This window comes from Saccopteryx leptura, chromosome 3 (assembly GCF_036850995.1).
Source record: "Saccopteryx leptura isolate mSacLep1 chromosome 3, mSacLep1_pri_phased_curated, whole genome shotgun sequence".
In the NCBI taxonomy this organism is placed as follows: Eukaryota; Metazoa; Chordata; class Mammalia; order Chiroptera; family Emballonuridae; genus Saccopteryx; species Saccopteryx leptura.
Genome location: NC_089505.1, coordinates 221,982,750 through 222,004,484, shown reverse-complemented (window position 1 = coordinate 222,004,484; position 21,735 = coordinate 221,982,750). Strand labels below are relative to the sequence as shown.

The 21,735-nt window shown below is 50.4% G+C and overlaps 2 protein-coding genes across 3 annotated transcripts in view; one reads left to right on the top strand and one right to left on the bottom strand.

The window, feature by feature from the left end:
- The window catches only part of FER1L5 (fer-1 like family member 5), a 283,372-nt gene that overhangs the window by 246,771 nt on the left and 14,866 nt on the right, over nucleotides 1-21,735 (top strand). The gene's annotated exons all lie outside the window — the stretch shown is intronic.
- The window catches only part of FAM178B (family with sequence similarity 178 member B), a 106,021-nt gene continuing 88,108 nt past the window's right edge, over nucleotides 3,823-21,735 (bottom strand). For both annotated transcript variants that reach the window (XM_066377664.1, XM_066377665.1), the window contains 3 exons: nucleotides 7,584-7,661; nucleotides 7,117-7,269; nucleotides 3,823-3,945 (listed from right to left, as the gene is read on the bottom strand). In XM_066377664.1, coding sequence (XP_066233761.1) covers nucleotides 3,913-3,945; nucleotides 7,117-7,269; nucleotides 7,584-7,661 — 264 coding nt within the window. In that variant the 3' untranslated portion in view covers nucleotides 3,823-3,912. The remainder of the gene's footprint in view (nucleotides 3,946-7,116; nucleotides 7,270-7,583; nucleotides 7,662-21,735) is intronic.

Genomic DNA, 21,735 nt, shown 5'->3' with positions numbered 1-21,735 from the left:
CTGGGTCTTTGCTGATGCATATAAAGGCCCATTCTCAGGCACCCGCCAAAGCCACATTTCCCTGCTCTGTTCCACCAGAGAACAGCTGTGGCCTTGGAAATACTGGAGATAGTGAGCAAGCCAGCAAATAACTATTAGCATGGGGTGGGCAGTAGGCTCTCTGCCTCAGCAGACAGGGAGGGAGGGGAAGTGTGTGGCCCCAGGAACGTCACATCTGTTTAGGTGCTGGTGACCTGACATGCAGATCTTCTCACCTTTGTTCTGTATTGTAGACTTTGCAACCTGCCTCTACTATGTTTTCTTTCACTCTACTCTTCGGACCACTTTTGTAAAAGTAGGGTTACCCCCCCCCATTTTGTAGATAAAATGAGCCTCAGAGAGATCTGCCCAAAGTTACATAGATACATATTAACAAGGTCAGAATATTAAATTAAGCCCTGGGACTCCCAATCTGTCTTTCCTCTAAGTCACAGTGGATCCAGACAACTTTTAGGCCCCAAATGCTTCATTTCCTGCTATTTTTCTTACTTTCCAGCCCTCCCCTCACCCCCACCCTCTAGGTGTGACGGTTACCAGGCAGAGACTTGAGCTCCTGGCTCCACCAGCAAAATGGCCCCAGTGGAAAGTTTCAAAAGGTGGTTCGGTTTCACTGGCAGGGACAGCCTTCCATACCTCAAGGCAGGCTTCTGTGTTCTGATAACAGACGCCAAAGCCCTTTACTTTGAAAGGCTCCCCCAAAATAAGGCTCAGCTCCCTGCACCCTTTCCACCTGCATCCACTTCCTGCTGGGTGCTGTTTATTTCCAGTATTGGCCTTTTCCATGGGCGGGTGGGCAGGGGATCAAGTTTCCTGCATGACTACTTCTCATGATTCATACTTTTTAAAATATATATATTTATTTATTTATTTATTTATTTTATTGATTTTAGCCAGAGAAGGAAGGGAGGGAGGGAAAGGGGGGGGGGAGAAAGAGGAACATTGATCTGTTCCTGTATGTGCTGTGACCGGGGATCAAACTGGCAACCTCTGTGCTTTGGGTCGACGTTCTAACCAACCGAGCTATCTGGCCAGGGCTTCATACTTTTTAAATATAAGCACAACTGGTTGAAAATGAGGATTTCTGGAGCTTAAATTAAGAAGAAAAATCATACACACACACCCCTGCTAAAAAAAAGGCTCCTGTACCCATCCACCTCCCTGAGGCCTGTCTGGCATATTCTATGGAAGGTGCCCCTCCTCATCCTCAGGCTCTGACACTGTTAATTGCCCCACTTATTCAACTGCTTGTGGCCAAGTCAAGGAAAGATAGAAAGCAGTACTGCATGCCCTCTGAGGTTTACTCAGGGTCCATTGGCAGCTCAGCCTGGCCCCTAGAGGTGTGCCCAGGAGTCATACCTGAAAAGCAAGACTCCTCTCTCCCCACACATTGGTATTGTGCCATAGTGACCCTCTTTCGAGCTCCTTATCCCCACCCCCCAGCTCTTCTGAGGCAGCTTTCTGATGGGAGGGGCCAGGCTTCACACAGGGTTTCTCTGGTCAGCACTGCCTGGCTACTTCCCAGGGAGCCCAGAGCTGCTGTCAACCTGCAGGGGGAAATGAGAACACTTGGGTCAGCTACCCTTCAGGGACCTTTCTGAGGTCCTGGGGACCAAGGTCAGTGGGGACACAGGAAACAGACTTCCTTTCTATGTCCTCCTGAAGGAGAGTTATCAAAGCCACCCACCTGGGAAGCCTTTCCCTTCCCAGCCCCTCCCTGCCACCATCACCAAAAGGAAACAGGAAAACATCCGTCATCACAGCCCCGGATGCTGTTTTTCCAGGGGCTTCAATCAGGATATCCCTGAGCCTTTCCCCAGGGGCTCGTATCTGGAAAGAGCAAGAGTGGAGGTACCAGAGCCACTGTGAAATTCTTGGGCTAGCGGAGGCTGAGTCTCTATCTAGACCCAGACTAGTTTCAGAAGATCTGGTCTGCTCCTGGTCAGTTCCAGAGAGGGCCCATTAAACATCCCAGGGGATTGCATGCACCCTTGGGTGACCTCAAAGTGCACACCTCTGCTCAGGTTACAGCTAGGTTTCTGGAGGGACTGAGTCGTCACCAACACCTCCTCTCTCCTTGGTGTCCATTTCTCTCGGGGGGATGAGTGTGTTTGGGGTAGTGCACAAGGACCAGGACTGGGGTGCAGGGCTCCAGACATCTCTGCTGAATGACATCCCTTTTTTTGAGCCACCTAGGGGGAGCTTAGAGATCTGGAAACGCCCCAGTTCAACCCCCTAGGCCTACCTACTCCCTCTCTGCCCTTGGCAGTGAAACAAAGAAGGGAAATTACAAAGGTGATTTCCAGGTTTCCAGAGCAAACTGAAGGGCTGCAGGTTAACTGCCAGGATGTGCGGTGTCAGAAGCAGGCAGTCCCGCGGGAAGGTACAGGAGGCTCACCAGAGCCTCTGCTCTTTAATCCAAGCATCTCAGGCCTACCTAATGCCCCTGGTGCCTCAAGAATGCCCTGGCCAAGGGGGCCTGCGATGCAGCCAGGAACAGAAACCAGAACTCTCAGTCAAGTCACCTGGGCATCCAAGTCACCCTGGCGGAAGATTTCTTCCACCTCTCACTTGGCAAAGTCTGCGACGCAGGGAGGCGTCCTGTGTAGTAGCCAGCTCTCTGAATTATAGATGGCCCCTGGCTCCCAGCATTTTGAGGTCCCAGCAAGGGAGGCAGCTGTGTCTTAAATAGGCCCAGGAAGTGATAGGGTACACTGTGGGTCTGCATATTGAACTACTTGGCCTGAAAATCCTTTATTTGGGGGAGCCTTGTTCGTAGTTAGCCTGCTTTCCCTTGAACTCTGTGGCTTGAAAGAGCCAAGGGGAGGGACATGTCAGCAGAGAAAGTTTAAGTACCCACTATGGTGATGTTCCATTGGTAGACACTTGGGCTGAGCTGAGGAGTGCTCACAGGCTAGTTGGGCAGGGGTCATCCTTTGCTACTTCCTACCGATTTCTGTGGCCCTTGCAAAATCCTATCCCAACCCAGAAAGTTGGAAGAGGCCAGGTACTAGAAATGGATTCTCAGGGTTGGAGGAGTGGATAGAGGGAGAAAATGGACACACAGGGGTCTCCTGGGGGTATGGAAGATCCACTAGCTTCTCAAGGGGGCCAGGCCAAAGACATCCAGAATCCTGTTAGGGATCAGCACCCACAAAACTCACTTCAGGTAAGGCGGAGGGGAGCAAAAGCAGTATCAGGAACTGTGTGGCACCCTCCCCCCACACTCCTAAATCTGAGGAGTTGATTTGAGAGTTCAGCAATAAACTGAACTAAGTGTAATTACAGTTTTGATCCACTATCCCACTCTGGGGATCCTCCCCAGGGGGCTGGGAGTGGGGCATGGTCCCAGACTGGGTCCAAACACTTACTCCGGGGGTTTTGGGGGGACCACAGGAACAACTGACCTCCTAGGAGATTTACAAACAGTCCTCTGCTGTAGGGCAGCAGGGTTTAAGACCCAGTCACATGACTGACCGAGATGAGCATTCAGCAAACTGTATGCTGGGCATGAGACTCAGGATAGGGATTGCAGGAAGTCATCTGAACCACTGATGTGAAATTAGACTTTAGTGTGTACAAAGAAACCTCACATTAGTGACAGAGAGAGGAAGGAGGGTGGGAGTACTGCGGCCCAAGAGGGCCTTGGGTGTAGAGGCCATTCTGGGTGAGGAGAGAGAGCTAGGGGTTGGCTGGGGGGGAGGATGTTGGGGGACAGGGATCTCTTGCTGGTGGGGTTAGGGCAGTGGTAGAGGCAGGTTCTTGCTTCATCAGACTGGTCCTCCGCTGACCTCCATTCTTCATTTTCTCCGGTTCCATGAGTCCTGTTCACTCCTGCCAGAGCCAACAGCCCTGGGCCACCCTGGACTCTTTCCATTAGATGTCCTCCCAGGGGCTGAAGGACTGAGCCTGCAGCAAGGTAAAAAACAGGGTGTGATAGCCCTGGGCCCTGATGTCCCCTGACTTTTCAGTGTCCATTCAACATCTAAAACAGCTCTCCTCTGTGCCAGGTGCTGAGCAACAGGACTCCCGGGGCTCAGCCCAGGCAAGACGACAGGACAGCAGGCCACATGACCACTCATTGCTCACAGGCCCAGGACAGAGCGAGAGAAAGGTAGGCCTGCTTCCTGGCTTGGCCAGGCCACGAAATCACTTTTCCTTCTTTTCATGACCAACCCAGTTTCCCACCAAAAGTCTAGTGTGATCTAGTTCCTTGGGAACTGAGAGTAAGGTTTCTCTCCAGCTTTCTCAGGGACTTGTGAAATCTGAGACCCAAGCCACAGCTGGCGGTGACGTGTCAGCCCCAAGTCAGAGGTTACAGGCAAAGGACAAGTAGAGAGAAGGCAGAGGAAAGGCAAGCGGAAGCCAAGGAGCATTGTGGAGGATGGCTGCTCATCTCCACCAACGGCTAGAGGCCCAGGAGGGAAGGGCCCCTAAGCCAGCGGGTGCTGCTTATCAGAGGGATGGTGGCCAGAGGGAGGATGCCAGGGCAAGGCTGTTCTGTGCTTAAGTCTGCAGGCATGGGAGCCAGGTTGGCTCTGTTCCCTGGTTCTGACATTTATGTGCTGCCTGGCTGCATGATGGGGCAAGATATTTAACCTCTCAGTGACTCCAGTTAGCTTGCTCATCTGTAAAATGGGGTCATAATAATACCTGCCTATCTCATGGTGATTTCAGCCCTGACTGCGTAGCTTAATTGCTTAGAGAAGTGTTTTTCTTTTTAAAACAATTCCTTTAAATTTTTTTTTATTTTATTTTAGAGAGAGGAGAGAGAAAGAGAAAGGGATCGGGAGGAGCAGGAAGCATCAACTCCTTGTAGTAGTCTCTTTTCATATGTGCTTTGACCAGGCATGCCCAGGGCTTTGAAGTGGCGACCTCAGCGTTCCATGTCAACGCTTTATCCACTGTGCCACCACAGGTCAGTTTGGAATAGTGTTTTTCAATGCCTGGTCCAGGGACAGGTCTGCCAGAAATTTTGTGTCGGTCCGCAAAACACCCTGATGTTGTATGAAGATTATAGACCCAATGATCTTAGTAGAATTCGCTTAATGATCAGGGTGATTTTTGTTTTAGCAGTCCCCAAAATAAGTCTCCTATTTTCACTGGTCCCCAAGTATAAAAAAGTTGAAAACCACAGGGTTAGACCATCATCCCAACACACCAAGATTGCAGGTTTGATCCCCTTATCAGGGCACATGTAAGAATCAACCAGTGAATGCATAAATAAGTGGAACAACAAGTTGATGTTTCTCGCTCTCTCTCTCTCTCTCTCTAAAGTCAATAAAAAAATTTTTTTTTAAAGAAAAAGGCCCTGGCTGATTTGCTCAGTGGATAGAACGTCAGTCCAGCGTTCAGACATTGCGGGTTCAGTGCCTGGTCAGGGCACATATGAAAAGTGACCATCTGCCTGACCTGTGGTGGCGCAGTGGATAAAGCATCGACCTGGAAATGCTGAGGTCGCCGGTTCGAAACCCTGGGCTTGCCTGGTCAAGGCACATATGGGAGTTGATGCTTCCAGCTCCTCCCCCCCTTCTCTCTCTGTCTCTCCTCTCTCAAAAAATAAAAAAAATAAAAAAAAAAGGTAAAAAAAATCAGAAAAAAAAAAAAAGAAAAGTGACCATCTGTTTCTCTTTCCCTCTATCTCCCCCTTCTCTCTTTCCTTTTGCAGTCAGTAGCTCGATTGGTTTGAGCATCAGCCCTGAATGCTGAAGAGAACTTGGTCGGTCTGAGTATCAGCCTCAGGCATTGAGGATAGCATGGTTGATTCAAGAATCGGCCCCAGATGGGGGTTGCCGGATGGATCCCAGTTGCGGTGCATGTGGGAGTCTGTCTCTCTATCTCCCATTCTCTCACTTAAAAAAAGAAAAAGAAAGGGGTTTTGTTCAATAAGTATTAGCTATGAATATTATCACCTAGAGTCTGAGAAAATGAGGGTGTAGGACAGGGGTCAAGAACCTATGTCTTGCGAGCCAGATGTGGCTCTTTTGATGGCTGCATCTGGCTCGTAGACAAATCTTTAATAAAAAAATAATAACATTAAAAATATAAAACATTCTCATGTATTACATAATCCATTCATTTCCTACAGCTCATGTTCATGGTTGCGGGTGGCTGGAGCCAGTCACAGCTGTCCTCTGAACAAAACCAAATTTTTATTGGATAATGTGTAATGTACACGGGTTGTTGTATGGCTCTTGTAGAATTACATTTTAAAATATGTGGCGTTCATGGCTCTCTCAGCCAAAAAGGTTCCCGACTCCTGGTGTAGAAGTTGATACTACAAAAATCAGAGGGACCAGGGAAGCCTGAGGATGTTCCTCCTAGTAGAGTAGGAGGCCAGCTTCAGGCCTGTAGGACGAGCAGGCAGAGGGTAGACAGCTGGTGCCTCTGGTGCCCTTTCCTGGCACTGCTCATGACTGGTCCTCCTGGCCTAGGGTCTACCCCAGGGGTCCCCAAACTTTTTACACAGGGGGCCAGTTCACTGTTCCTCAGATCGTTGGAGGGCCGGACTATAAAAAAAACTATGAACAAATCCCTGTGCACACTACACGTATCTTATTTTAAAGTAAAAAACAAAATGGGAACAAATACAATATTTAAAATAAAGAACAAGTAAATTTAAATCAACAAACTGACCAGTATTTCAATGGGAACTATGGGCCTGCTTTTGGCTAATGAGATGGTCAATGTGCTCCTCTCACTGACCACCAATGAAAGAGGTGCCCCTTCCGGAAGTGTGACGGGGGCCGGATAAATGGCCTCAGGGGGCCGCATGCGGCCCGCGGGCCGTAGTTTGGGGACCCCTGGTCTACTCTGTCCAGGTCAAAGGTTCTCTTTGCATTTGCTTAGCTGAAACTTTTCTGTATCCCCCCACCACATACCCACATTGGGTATCTGACTCTTGATAAGAATAATGAAGGTCCTCCAGGCATCTCCACTCCCTCAATGTCACCCTCTCTACCAGTTTCCCAGCCAGGAGCTCAGCAGCTGCAGTGGGGGATGGACGTGCTCAGGTGCTGGCTGGTCAGCTGCTTGACTACTTCCCTCCCCTCCCAGGCCTGGGGGCCAGTAGGACACTACCTGGGGTTGACAGTGGGACAACAGCTCCTGCCAGCGGATGTAGGTCTGTACAGCCAGGTCCTTGAGTTTGGTCCAGTGCATGGCCTGGGGGCTCTCCAGTATATGGCTGCTGATGTGGCAGTTCAGCTGCATACACAGCAGCTGCAGCTCTCCCTGCAGAGGCCACCATGGAGGGGTGGCACGGGCCCAGCACACCCATAGTGGGGGAAGAGGAGAAACGAAGTCAGAGAAGGAGGGGGATGCATGTGAGTGACTGATTGGAAGTTGGGACAGTAAAGAGAGGGACAGGGCAAGTGCTGGGGGCAGTGTCCATAACCCTTGAGAAGGCCCTGTGGGATGCTGGGAGAAGGCAGCGGCCTGCTCCGCACCCCCCCCCCCCAACCTGCTTCTTTTTCAGCCCCTCTTTGCAGTTCCTGACAGTAGGCTGGGCTCCTCCCTACTGTAGCCCAGTCTCTTCGGAGACTCACCCACTGGTCTGGAGTAATATCTTGGCAGCTGACCACCACCCCAGCAAGTGTCAGGAGGCTGTGACACAGGTAGCAAACCTGGAGAGAGAGCACAGAAGACAGGCGTCCCTACGTCCTTCTCCCCCAGTCCTCATTCCCAGGCCCTGCAGGGAGAGAGCTGGGCATCCAGCCACAGTTACCTTGGAGGCATCTTTATGGAGGGCTCTGGGCCCCACTCACTCAGAGCTCTCTCTCTGGTGAATGACCTTCCCTTCCTTCAGAAAATAAGAACCTACAATCCAGAACCTGACTCTGCACCCAGCTCTGTCCTGGGGCTCCGGCTGGCAAAGCTGTTGGGGAGAGTGCCTGCCCACTCTGACCTCTGTTCTGCTCCTCCAGGCACCCACCCACCCACCTCTGTGGGCACTGTGACCGGGTGCCACTCTCTTCTCTTGGGGGATGTGGCCCATGGGTGCCCAGCTCACCCCTTGGCGAACACCACCTGTACAGAGAGATGTATATAGATTGGTGTGGACAGTGAAAGCATGTTGACATGAGGAGGCAGGCAAAGAGAGGAAAGGCAGAGGGACGGCTTTGGTTGAGCGTCTGCACACCTTACACATCAACTCATAGCCTTGCTCTTGCCCACTGGACACTGAGGGCTGAAAACAGGACAAAAGCTGATTCCATCTGATCAAAGTGGTTTTATCCCAGGTGCCCTTGGACACTGTTGGTGTCCTTTTATTTATGAAACATTTACCTGCTGTGCAAAGAAAATGAAATATGGGGAGAGAGCCCTAAAGACAGTCAAGGCCCTGGCATGAAGACATCTGTTCCTGGCACTCTTAGGGCCTGTCTGTGGGCACCCCTCACCTTGGACTCCTTCTGTCTGAGAGCGAGGGTGGCAGGAAACAACTCATAGCCCCACCACTGTGCACCTGGCAGGTCACCAGCCCTGAGTCTGAGCTTGAAGGAAGAGGTGGGCTCCAGCTATGGGGCTGGAGCTCAGAATCAGCCCCTGTTCCCCCACTTCCCCTGCCCTTACCACCCTCCCTCTGGGAGCACCAGGTTGTGCCCCAGAAATGAGACAGCCTCTCTGCACAAACCGAGAAGCCCCCTTAGAGCAGAAGCGAGAACTACCTTCGAGGGCACCAGCCTTGGCACTACGGAATAGTCTTCTTGAACTCAAATACCACAATGGAAAGTCCTGAGAACACTTGCCTGCTCCCCCAGCAGCACCTGTCCTGCCCAGACCCCCCCCCCCACTGTTCTTCAGCACAACAGCTAAGGCCCCCAGTGGCCTGACCCCACAGGTTGGCCAGGTTAGGATGCACAGCTCACTATAGGCAGCAAGACAGAGTTGGAAAAACCAGGGGACCATTCGGTGTACCTCTAAGCAGTGCTACCCTGAGCTGGGGCACATCTAGTCTCTCCAGTCTAGCCAGCTCCAACTGCAGGGTCCTGCAGCTGCCAGTTCCCTGAGTCCTCCAGCAGTCTGGCTCACCAAGGGGCTGACTTCCTATCAATGCCCTGCTCCCCAGGGCTCCCTGTCCCCAGACTGGCCTTGCCCTTTGGAGGGAGGTCCACAGCATTTGGAAACCCTTCTGACCTCTGCAGTTTTGCCAAACAGCTCATTGCTATCTCCTCCTCAAACCTGGACATAAAGCAGGCTCAGGCCTGTGTGCCGGACACTGCACTTGAACTAAGACATAGCCACGAACACTCAGACATTAGAGGGAGAAAGATACTTCAAAAGGCAATCATTTGGTCAACAAATCCTGAATCTCGGGCTTCCCCAAAGAGCAAAATAAAGAAAGTGTCCTTCTAAGCTTTCCAGAGTGGTCAGAGTGGGAGTGGTGGTGTTCATCTCAGAAGGTTCAAGGAGGAAGTGACTAAGCTAAACCAAGCTTCTACAGAAACAGTAGGATCTGTGCTGAGGTTAGTCCCTGGGGCTGGGGCCAATTCAGGGAAAGAGAGGCAAGCACCATAAGGGACTACCAGCCAGGTACCTGGCTGGGGTTGAGCAGAGGGGGAGGTTCACTCTGAGGACAGGCTGGCAGCAAGGATCTGGAGAGTGGGCAATAGAAAGCATGGAAGGTGGGTTGAGTCACACCAAGATTGCTCTGGTATGCAGATTGTTTTGAGCTAAAGGCAACTTTAGCCCTAGGCTTAAGAGAATTTTCTGCCCCTCCTTTTAACTGGAAGAACTTGAATTAGGGGCCTTGCCTAATTTGACTTATGGATAGCTCAAAAGAGATAACTTCTTTTTGATTTATCTATAGGGCAGGGCAAACTTCTATTTACTAAATGTCTATTCTTATCATCCTGCAGTGACCCGCTGAAGACCTTATCCTTAGCTCAGAAGGTCTCAGCTACCTCAATCCCCCTTTCTCTCTCTGACCCTCTTGTGCATGGGGGTCTCTGACTCTCATGTATGTGGTGTTCCCATACACATGTACGTATTAAATTTGATTATTTTATCTTGCTACTCTGTCTCATGTCTATTTGATTATTAGATCAGCCAGAAGAACCTTGAGGGTGGAGGAAAGTTTGTTCTTCTGCACCATGGGGGTGGGGAGGGGAGACTGCCTGGAGGAAGCTGGGCACAGAATCTGTTGAGATGGAATACACCTGGGTTACAAGGTCACTCTGAGAGAAAGGATTATAGGACATCTTTCTTCTTTTTTTTAAAGATTCTCTACAATCTGTATGCTTTACTCATATAATCAAAACTCAATAAAAGTTTTTAAAATTTAATTTTAAATAAGACAATGCCAAACAGAATTGACTAAGCCTAGCAGGGTTTGGGGTGGGAGTGGGGCAAGGGAAAGGAACATGACCTTGGAAAGAAGCAGTGCCCTAGGGACCAAGGCCCCTCTGCGAGAGGGCACTGAGCAAGCTGAGCGGGAAGGGCAGTAGTCTGAGGGTGGCTGGTAAAGGGTCCTATCTGCAGGGGTGGGTGTAAAAGCGTGGGAGGCAGGGGCAGACAGGGAAAGAAAGAGGTTACCTTTCAGCCCTTTCACTTGTTAACTGTCCCAGCCCTGAGGTAGGGACATTGTCTCTGCAATTCAGAGACTTCAGTGCTGTGCACAAAAAGCCAGGGGCTAAAAGGGACCTCGGGCCAACTTGGGATGGCTCCTAGGGGGTCAGGCACCTTGCAGAATTACTCTTCCTGAGAGGGAGTGTGATGTGGGAGGGGCCATGGTTCTGAGGAATGCCCTGAAAGACAGTCTGTGAGGAGGGATTTATGGAGAAAAAAGGACTACTGGGAGGGGGTGCCCTCGGGTTATGACAGTCTCCACATATGACATCTTGACATACAAAATTTCAAGTTTACGTCGCTCACTCCCATAGAAACAAAAAAAAATTGAGACTTGAGTGTTCCTTAGCGTCACATTTACACACTACGTGGGCAAACTATAATAGTTTGGTTGTGTGTGGCAGAAGAATACTCAGTACAGTGTACAGTACAGTATATATTTATGTCCTTTTCCTTTTTCTGTAGCTTAGTTGTGTTTTTACATTCTGGATTATGATTTTACAACTGTGTTAGTGTTGGGCAGATAAAATGTATTATGCTCACTTTGTTAAAGATGGAGGCCGTCGCCCAGGTGATATTAATGTGTGTTGAGAATCCTTGTAGCCTGGGGCTTGGTTTTGGGATTAAGCCTTTCCCACCCTTTTTGATGTGGGGTGGTACAATCCAATCATGCCTCAGAGAAGTGACTTTGTATTAGAGACTTCCCTATTTTGTATATTGGATTAAGAGTTTGGATTTCTACACTATAAAATGGGGACGAAGTGGGAGTTTGCGCTCTTGGTTCCTGAGATTATCATTAGAAGAGAGAGCAAAGGAGAGCAGAGAAAGGCCACGTGGAGGAGGCCAGGAGAAGCAGCCAAGATGGTGGAGTGCTGAGTGAGATGCCAGTTTGTGTAGAGTTTGTATCTGGGATAAGGAAAGAGATGGGGAACAGAGGTGAGTAAGTCTGGTGAGCTAGAAACCTTTGATTCTAGGAAACTCGGATAAGTCAGTAGCTTTGTGAGCACTGAATGTGACTGGGTTTTGGAGCCCAGTGTGTATTTTTACTTGCCTGCCGGGTGCAAGCTAGAATTAAAGACTATGGCTCACCAGTTTGTGGCTCCATTGTTTCTTTACCGACTGTCCGAATCCAATGCGAACCTGCATGGGCCAGGCGGCTGCTATGATAGTGGCCGTGGCTCCTGGCTTTACAGTTAGGATAGGTAACTGATTTAGGCTAGAGTATGTTTCGACTTACACCAAAATTTGGGTTATGTCACTGTCGGAGGAAAGGAACTGTGTTATAACATGAGGATCCCTGTACTTATACACAAATTTCACAACTTTGTTCTTGTGCTAATCCCCATAATTGAATCTGGAGGGGAAATCCTGGGAAAACTATTCTGATGTCTTTTGGGGGTCAGGGGGTAATAGCAAGAAGAAAATGGTAGCTCTGAAGAAAAACTCCATTAACCATGTTTTATAAGCCAATTTTCCAAAGGGGAAAATATCCCTGCCCACTACCTGGAAGAGGGGTGGGTGCTTTTTCCTGGCATTCACAAGTGATCCCTGCAGTGGGGCCTCAGTAAGGGGAGGCCCTATAAGTAAGACTTTGATCTGAATTAAGGGGATAAGGTTCTGAAACCAAGGGTCCTAATGACTTTGATTAAATTTAAATTTAAATCCAACAACTAGAGATCATTTGTCTCTCTACACCCCTCAAAGACCTAGTCTTTACCCCAATAATCAGCAGCCCCTGAGGCAGCAAAAGACAGTGTCCCGGACCTGACTAATGATCACAAGTCCAGACTTCTGGCAGGCTAAAGATAACATCTTTTTTATTTTTACTATTTTTTTTAAGATAACATCTTGACCCAAGTTATATTTCAGTTCCTGAGCCCTGAAATGGAATGACCCCCTGGCTACTTTCCTATGACACCAGAGGGAAGCTTTAGCCAACTTCAGAGCTGTCCTGAGACCTGAAGAAATGATTCATCACCTTTACATCCCCTCTGACTGGTTGGCTCCCAGCATGACCCAAACATCGGATCCACAGTGTTTGGTGATTTTGCCCTATACATGCAACTGGGGAGTCGGGTCATTAGAGTGTTAGCTCCCTGTTTCCAGATTGGGCAATTCAATATTACACTATTTTTCTTTTGTGGTTGGTCTAGAACGAATCACCCGAAGATGTGCCTCTGTGGTAAGCAGATTGTTTGGAACTAAAGGCAACTTTAGCTGAAGGTTCAAGAGAAACTTCTGCCCCACATCTATAACTGCCTAAAAGAATTTGAATTAGAGACCTTGCCCATATCAGCTATAATCTTTTTGACCCACGTATATGGCAGGGCAAAGTTTTATTTACTAAACATCTGCTCTTATCATCCTGTAATGCTCCTTTAAAGCTCCTTTCCTGTCTCTGAACCTCTCTTGCATGTGGGTCTCTTTCTCATGTATGTGGGGTTCCCACACATATGTATTAAATTTGGTTAATTTCTCCTGCTAACCTGTCTCAAGTCTATTTGATTATTAGACCAGCTAGAAGTATTGAACCCTCAGAGTAGAGGAAAGTTTGTTTCTCTCCCATACTTTCTATCCTGCAAACTCCTGCCTGTGCATTTCTTGGGGCCAGTGCACACAGGCAGGCCTCGAACATTGGGGTCCCCGTAACAGTTCCACCTATGGTTAGAATCATGACGGACAGTGTGTAGTGGTGCTTTTGGAAAAAAAGCTTCATTATGTGCACAGGATGTGCTCGGACCATGTCTTCATCTCACTATCCTCATAATCGTGGCTTGAGCACGGGGATGGGATTGCTGGCTTGAACCCAAAGGTCACTGGCTTGAAGCCCAAGGTCGCTGGCTTGAGCAAGGGGTCAGTGATGTGGCCTGAGCACCCCAGTAAAGGCATGTATGAGAAGCAATCAATGAACAACTAAAGCGCTGCAACTACAAATTGATGCTTCTCCATCTCTCTCTAAAAAAAAAGAAAGAAAAAGAGAAAGAAAAAAAAAGAAGAGAGAGAGAGAAAAAGAAAGAAAAGCAGACATTAGTGGACACTGGGCTCTGTGACTTGGAGGAGGCTTAACGGAGCTCTATTCTCTGATAATTCCACTGGTGGCTGTAGGGCCAGAGACTTGCTTGGGAGCAGAGCGCCAGCTAGGGTGAGAGCCAGGCGTTCCCAGTAGGACACAAAGCAAACAGCCAGGTGTGAGAGCTGCATTTCCTGCTCCAGTCAGGCTGTGACCAGTTCCTGAATTTAGCAAGCCCGTTCCTGTCCTAGCTGGCACCACAGACTTGGGGCTCTGTCTTCTCTTTCAAGATTCAGGAAAGGGAGGCTGGGCAGAGGCACACGGTGTCAGTAGATGCTGAAGCCCCCTGCCGCTCCCATTTCCTGCACAGCTGGGCATGCACAGCGGCCCCCAGATCCCTTCCAAGTCCTTAAAGGTGTGGGGGAGGGGCTGGGTTGTCAGTGTGGCTTCAGGGTTAAAGCGCAGTGTAGAGTCACTCTTTAGCAGGGACAAGTGGTGCAGGCCATATCTGTCCTGCCTTCAGGATCTTGTCTGAAAAATGGGCCCTCACTGTTCAGGCTGCCCAGCACCTCCCCTACTGGGTGTGAGTAGGAGGCTGGGAAGCCCTCGGGATATGGGGCCTGGGAAACCTCAGTCAACAACTTGGGAGAGGCAGAGTCTGAGGGTGCGGAATGGGATGTGCCTGAACCCCATACAAACAAGAAGGGGCCATCCCCTGTTGCCACTACTAGCAAGGCCTGAAGCTTCCATTTTCTGGATCTTTTCCCAGAGGCAGGCGGCTGTTTCTGAGAAGTTCTGTGCAGGATGCCTCCTTCCTGGCTCTGGAGCCTTAAAGGGCTCAGCCTGCCCCCTGGGAAAGGATGACAAAGATAAGAGATAGAAGACAGCCTGCTGGACTTGTCACCCACCAAAGGAGGAGTTCTGACCCCAGGAACTAGGGCCAAGACTCCATTTGCAGCCCTTTCATCACAAGAGGAAAGGGAAAAAGAGTGGCCATTTCCCAGGAACTTCATCTTTTACAAAATTCCCCTCTTGTAATGACAAGGGAGCAGGCTGTGCCCGGGACAATTTATGCTAAAAAAGGGCAGAAAGAAGGAGGGAGAGAATCTCCCAGGAAGCCACTGGGTCTACAAGGAACAACATTACGGTTCCTTGCACCACAGGTCATGACCAGGAATCCACTTACTGAACCAGGCAAGTTTTTAACCCCAGCCGTGCCCCTGAAGCCAGAGCAGGTGGGGATGGCTAACCCTCCCATAGGATCCTTGCCATTGGCAGGAGGACCCTATGGGAGCAGCTCCAGCCAGGCTCCAGGTCAGCTGCTGTGGGGGCTGGGGGTTTGGGGTGAACTAAGGCTGACCTAGGAACACATGACGGGGAGGATCAAGATGGATTCCCAGGACATGCCCTCCCAGCCAGGCTGCTGGGGTTCTGGGGCTCACATTGCAGGCTTCCCTGGTTCCTGCTCAGGAAGTCAGTCCTGAATGCCTACCAGTGTCAGGGACCGTGCCTGGGACAGCAGGACCCCAGAACAGCCTCTTCTGGTTTTGCCTCTTCCAAGCTCACTGGCTCAGCATTCAGTCACAACCTGGCTGGGCTGCTCTTAGCCTTGTCTAGAGAGCCTGGAGGGCCAGCCTAGCAGGAGGATTGACTCCAGGAGAGGAATTCTTCCATAGGTCCCATCATTGTCATGTGTGGGTCTCTCAGGGGTTTTGTTCCATCAGAGACATTCAGACACATGCACACGTGCTGAAGGCCAATGCTAGAACCAATCTACAAATATTGATCGACTTACGACCTATGCAACTTATGACCATTTGATTTTACGACCACAGTCACTAGCCACAACTGCTCTGCGTCTGGCAGCGCGAGCGTTGCCCAGCTGAGCGTACGACAGTGCCGACCAGCTTCTGGCAGCACTACCATCTCCACGTGCACCATTTCAACTGTTATCCCAGACTCGGTACAGCAATTTGTGTTTTGTGTCTTGGATATTTTTCATCAAATCCCTCCTAAGATGTCTACCAAGAGGAAATTGTCTTTGCAAATATTAAACCAGTTGTACTGGTAATGCAGTGTTTTACTTAAACCTGACGAATGTAAAAATAAGAAACAAAATGGTGTAGAGATGATACAGATGGCATAAAATGAACAAAGAAAATTATGATATATAACAATAGTGAAAGAAAATTATGATAAAATATGACTTAAAGCTGTTTATAACATCATTTCACAGTACTGTACAGATAGCCTACTCAACTTATGACCAAATCGTGTTACAACCGGTCTGTCGGAACCAATTGTGGTCATAAGTCGAGCACTAGCTGTGGTCTGGGAAAGACTGATACTGCCCTGGTCTACCCTGGGACATTTCAGACCCAAGGCTAGAGCTGGGTCCTGATGAATCCCTTTTCTTTTCTTTCTTTTTTTCTCTCTTTTTTTTAAAGTTCTTATTTATTTATTTTAGTGAGGAAAGGGAAAGAGGGTAATCGGAAGAGGGAGAGGGAGAAGGGGAGGGGGAGGGGGAGAGAGAGAGAAGCAGAGGAGGAGCAGGAAGCATCAATTCCCATCTGTGCCTTGACCAGGCAAGCCCAGGGTTTTGAACTGGTGACCTCAGCATTTCAGGTTGATGCTTTATCCATTGCGTCACCACAAATCAGGCCTTTCTTTCTTTTTAAAAAAATTAAATTTAGCTCTAGATGGGTACTCAGTTGATTAGAATGTTGTTCCTGGTCACAGCACATACAAGAATCAACCAAGGAATACATAAATAAGTGGAACAACAAATCAATTTTTCTATTTCTCTCTCTAAATCAATCAATCAATCAAAGTAAAAGTTAAACCTACAATCCCACTCCCGGAGAAAGGGGGCTTGCAGAGGGAGCCTGGTGATCTTCACTTTCAGCAGATGTGAAAGCTGAGCTTGGAGAGGTCCCCTGACTGCATGACCATCTCCAGTATAGGTTTGGTGTGAAGCAGATGTCTGTGCTGTCTTTCCCCCCTTTTTTTTTAAGTGAGAGGAGGGGAGATAGAAAGACTCCCACATGCACCTCAACCATGATCCACCTAACAACCCCCATTTGGGCCAATGCTTGGACCTACCAAGCTATCCTCAGTGCCAGGGCCGATGCTTGAACCAGTTGAGTCACTGGCTGTGAGAGAGGAAGAGAGAGAAAAGAGAGAGGGAGGGGAAGAGAAGCAGATTGTCACTTCTCCTGTGTGCCCTGACCAGATATCGAACCTGGGGCATCCACACACCTGGCCAACACTCTATCCACTGAGCAAACCGGCCAAGGCCTGTTGCTCTCTTCCTTAAGCTGGAAAAGTTCCAAGTGTGTGTGAGTGTGTGTGTGATCCCCCTTTGGAGAGAACAAGCCCTACTGCTGGGCATAGTGAGGGCCCAGGGCCTGTTGGAGGCTGGACAGGGAGACTGAGGCTGCTCCCTGGAAAGGGGTACCTCATAGCCTGAACCCCAAAGGCATGGTTTAGATCCTCCACCACTGGCTGGGCAAATGACAACAATAATTAATGAGTAATCCTGAGGCAGGGCTACTTGTGGGCCCCAGGCCAAGAGCCTCAGCCCACGAGAGACTGCAACTTCTCTCGCTAATATGTCCACAAAAATCAAGAGGAGAGGGGATACATTTTTCAATGTCACCTCATCTGGACCTGTTTTGGAATGTGGCACCTGCTATCATCTCAAGGAGGATGCTATCTCCTCCTTGCCCCAACAAGTCAACCTCATGACATTCTCCCCTTGCCTGAGCTGCTCATTTTCCAAGGTCACACCCCTGACCTTGGCTTGGCTGATCATGAAAGCAGCAAGCAGAGTGCTGTTCCCAAAGGAAAGCTGAGTTTGGAAGTGACTTCAACAATAAGTCATCAGCCGTAAGTCCTAGAGAGAAGGAAATGACAAGGACATACGACTGATTATTACTAGGAAATGAGAAGAGATGGTGACACACCACCTCTTCCTAGGCCAGGGTCCCTGAAGGCAAAGGACAGATAGGCCAGAGAGCAGACATCATAGGCAGGGCCTATCATACCCACTCTGGGGTTTGTGGGTATGATTCTGTTAATGAAAGTGCCTGTTTGGATGTGGGGGTGGGCTTGAGCCCTAAACATAGAGCACAGAAGAGGCTACTTGAAGAGGCAGCATCTGGACAGGAACAGTACTTCTAGCTCAGCTGCTGGGCACAGCCAGGCCTGGAAAGTTGCTCTGAGGACTCCAGCTGGGCAGAGAGCTGGATGTGTCTGTTGAGGCTGCTGGAGTCTGGGGGGGGGGGGGCTGGCCCCAACAGGTGTCCACCTCCTTAGATTCCTCACAAGAGGACCCTGTCACCTGCATTTCTAGCTGCCCAGGGCAAGTGAGTTCAGAGACCTGAGAAAACTGAACTTACTTAAAAGAGACAGAGAATTCTCTTAGGCTCTATCTTGAACTCAGGATTGGGCCCTGAGCACCCTGGCCCTTGCTATTGGTACTGTGGACTGGGGTGGAACTGGGGGCCACGGCATAGTGTGGTGGCCAGGGTGGGAGAGACATGGGGTTGGGACAAAAGCAGGAAGGCGGCTGAGGGCTTCTGTTCCTGTGGATCTGCTGTGGGAAGGTTATCTAGGAGCATCTGACCCATTGCTCTGTCTGCTAGGGAAGAGCCCAGGGGTGTAGGCAAACCCTGGCTAGAGCACTCCTCCCCCGACCCACCCTTCCTTTCTGGCTTCCTGCTGGCCCTCGAGGTGGGGGAATGACAGGCGGAGTTAGCTGGCTCTTCCTGCTTTTCCAGCTGGACTAGAGACCCCCGACCCCAGGGGGATGTGAGCTGGAAACCCAGCTCTGCCAGCTGCCCCAAAGGGACTAGGTGCTCCATTCACATATTTCAGAGTCATGACAGTGTACATGTGTGCATCAGTACTTGGGTGCCCATGCTGGAGGAGCCACTGAGACCAGCCAGGGCATGGCATGAGCATCCTCCAGGAGCTGGAGAGGCCTCACAGTGCAGTGGCTTCCTCCTTTCTCTTTCTCAGTTGCTGAATTGTCTCCTACTGTTGGCATAGCCAGAGCCTGAGAAATATGGCCCCCCTTACACTTACTAAGGATGACAGAGCGTAGGGCCACTGCCCATGTCTGAAGACCAGGAGGATGCCATAGATGTCTGAGCTTTTCAAGTGCCCAGGATTCTGTCCCTTCCTTTGTCAGAGTGTCCCAGCCTCTTGTCCCCTAACCCAGGCCAAGTTGCTCTGAGGTAGTGACATTAGCCCTGACTCCAGGAGAGTCACATGGCCCAGACTGACTTATCTTTGAAGGCCTGGCTCTGTGATTGGCTTAGAGATGAGACATGACTTACCCAAGCCACTGAGACTAAAGTCTGGGACTCTGGTTAGGACTCCAGGACAGAAGCCTTTTCTTTCTCCTTTGCTGGGGTTGCTGAGGGAAGGCTATGAGTCTGGCATTTCCAGAACCCACGGGGAAAGCCTGCCTGGGAATGCAGCAGAGGGCAGAACCGAGAGGCACTAGGGCATCACGACACTGCTCTGCCCTGTCCAGCCAAGCTGGAGGGGCTGGCCCAGGACCTTTCAGGATGTGTGTTTGAGTTTCTGTCACTATAGAATCCTGGCAAAGATATGGAGAAGGGACAAAAAAGGCAGTGAGCAGAGAAAAGGCCATGGTCTGCCTGGCAACGGCTCCTGCAGACAGAGGACAGTGGGTGATGCCTCACACAGCCTACCTGGTCCCCCTCAGGTGCAGCGGACCTGAGCCCAACCTGCTTAGACAGAGCACTTAGAAGGCACTGCTCCTCTACCTACTGGCTCAGGCCCCGGGAAGGAGGGGTGGGTGCATGGGAGGTGGGGAGGGCCCCTCATCCTCTTCCTGTTCAGCTCCCAGCAGGCCCTGAGTCCTAGGTGGGTCCAGCAAGTAAAGGGGCTTGTTCTCTCTGAAGAGGGATCACTGGGAATGCAGTTGAGAGAGACTCTGGGCCAGTCCTCAACAGCGATGCTGTGTAGGTGTGTGAAGCCACCAGCTGAGTGAACAGCCTGTAAGACCACGGGAATTCAGGACAGGAGGGATAGGCTGGGCACTGCTAGGGAGGAGGGACAGCAGCAGCAAAGCCACAGGCCTGAGACTGGGGATTTCTTGGAAGGACACCCACTACCTGGACTCAAGTGGTGTGATTTGATTCCTAGGAGCAAAGTGCATGGATTGAGTGGGCCAGCTGATGAGGCCTTGGATGGCAGGGTTTGGATATGATGCAAGGGGCCCTGAGGACGGCTTTTCCTGGGTAGGAGTGGAAGACGATCACAGAATTATCCTACAATCCTGGAGGCTGAGGTAGGGTGTTAGGTCGGAAACAGAAGTTACCAGCACAAGGAAAGGACTGTGCCAGGGGAGGGACCTCTGGGCCTGGGACGGGGTGGGCAGACAGTAGGCTGGGCTTGAACACAAGTTACCCAAAGAAGCCCGGCTTGCCCTCTCCAGCTGAATTAACTCTTGTCACTGCAAGTCCTGCTCACAGGCTTGCAAAGACACCAGAATTCCTGGGACCCAAACAAAGCTGGCTTGGGCCTGGGCCCTATATGGCTTCAGATGCTCAGAAGGACCCATTCTAAAGAGGCTCAGCGGACCTAGGCCGGGTAGCTCAGTGGATAAAAGCATCATCCCGGTGCATCAATGTCACGGGTTCTATCCCCGGTCAGGGCACAAACAAGAAGCAATCAATGAGTACACAACTAAACAAAACAACTAAGTGGAGTGAGCTGATACTTCTCTCTCTCTCTCCCTTCCCTCCTCCTCTTTTTTTTCCTTTCTCTTAAATCAATGGGAATTAGAAAAGAAAGGAAAAGAGGCTCAGCAGCCACTCAAGCAGGTGTGAAGTGCAGTCAGTGCACGAATGGCCCCTTAGGGCCAGCTCTTAGGTCAACTCTTTGAGGTTGATTTCAAATGTTCCTCACTGTGGAGGAAGTAAGAAGAACCCACTACTGACCAGCTAGGCAAGGGACTCACAACTCCTGAATCTCTCGTTTCCGTTCCTCAAAACTAATCAGCCTTCCCCTATCCCTCCTAATCGTGGCCTGGCTGGGGCCCTGAGCCCTGAGGTACACAGCTGTCCCTAAGGTGCAGGGTGAGAGGCAGGAAGAAAAGGACAGCACTGCAGGTGAGAAGGCAGACAGTGTACAGACAGAAGGAGAGGCTCCCAGGTCACCTGTCCTGGGTAACACAGGAACCGGGCTGGTGCTCACACCAAGCCTGAGGGAGGACATGTCCCCATGCTGTTGCTGAGAGCCAGCGGGAAGAGGGGCTGGCACAGACACCCTCCCACAGTCCTGCCCTCTCCCACAGCCGGCCTTGGCAGGATCACCTGACAGAGGAACAGGCCATCTCAGCACCAAAAGCAGTAAAACTTGTTTGTCAGCTCTATTAACACCGGGCTGACACACACAATGATATACAGGAGAGGCACACAACACACACACAGCACTCCCGCGCAGAGACACAGGCACCATGCCGGCCAAGGCCCTCTGCAGAGGACATGTGGGGATTCCAGGAGTATGTGCGTGCACTCAAAGGATGTGGGCCAAAGCCTGGTCCAGGCTCGGAGCACACCCACCTCCCACCATCAACTCTATACAAGTACTTCTCCCTCCGCAGGCTGCCGTCTCATAGATGCAAAACCGACAGAACTGACCACAGGTAGCATGCGTGGTGAGGAAGTTGACAGGAGCCACCTGTGGTCTGCTGGGCTCTGTCTGGGTGGTATGGCCTCCTGCAGCTGGCCCACGGGGGACAGGGACCATCCTATATACAGAACCCTTAGTGGGCCCCAGGCTGTCTGTCCCACAAGGACATCATTAGGCTTTGAGGACAAGCCCCAGACGCTGATGAGGAGGCAGGACCAGGCCCCTGGTCTCTCACATGGTACAGCCCTGCCTTGGACTTCCCCTTTGTGGACCTTCCTGTTCTTTCACACAGTGAGAGACAGTCCACTTCTTCAAAGTTCCCCAATTTAACCAAACTGGGGAGAACTCCCACCCCATCATAAAGATTCTAGTTCTATATACCTTCCATATCCCTAGGGGAAAAGATGGAACCAGATGTTCCTTCCCAGTAACACCCATATAGCCAAAGCCTG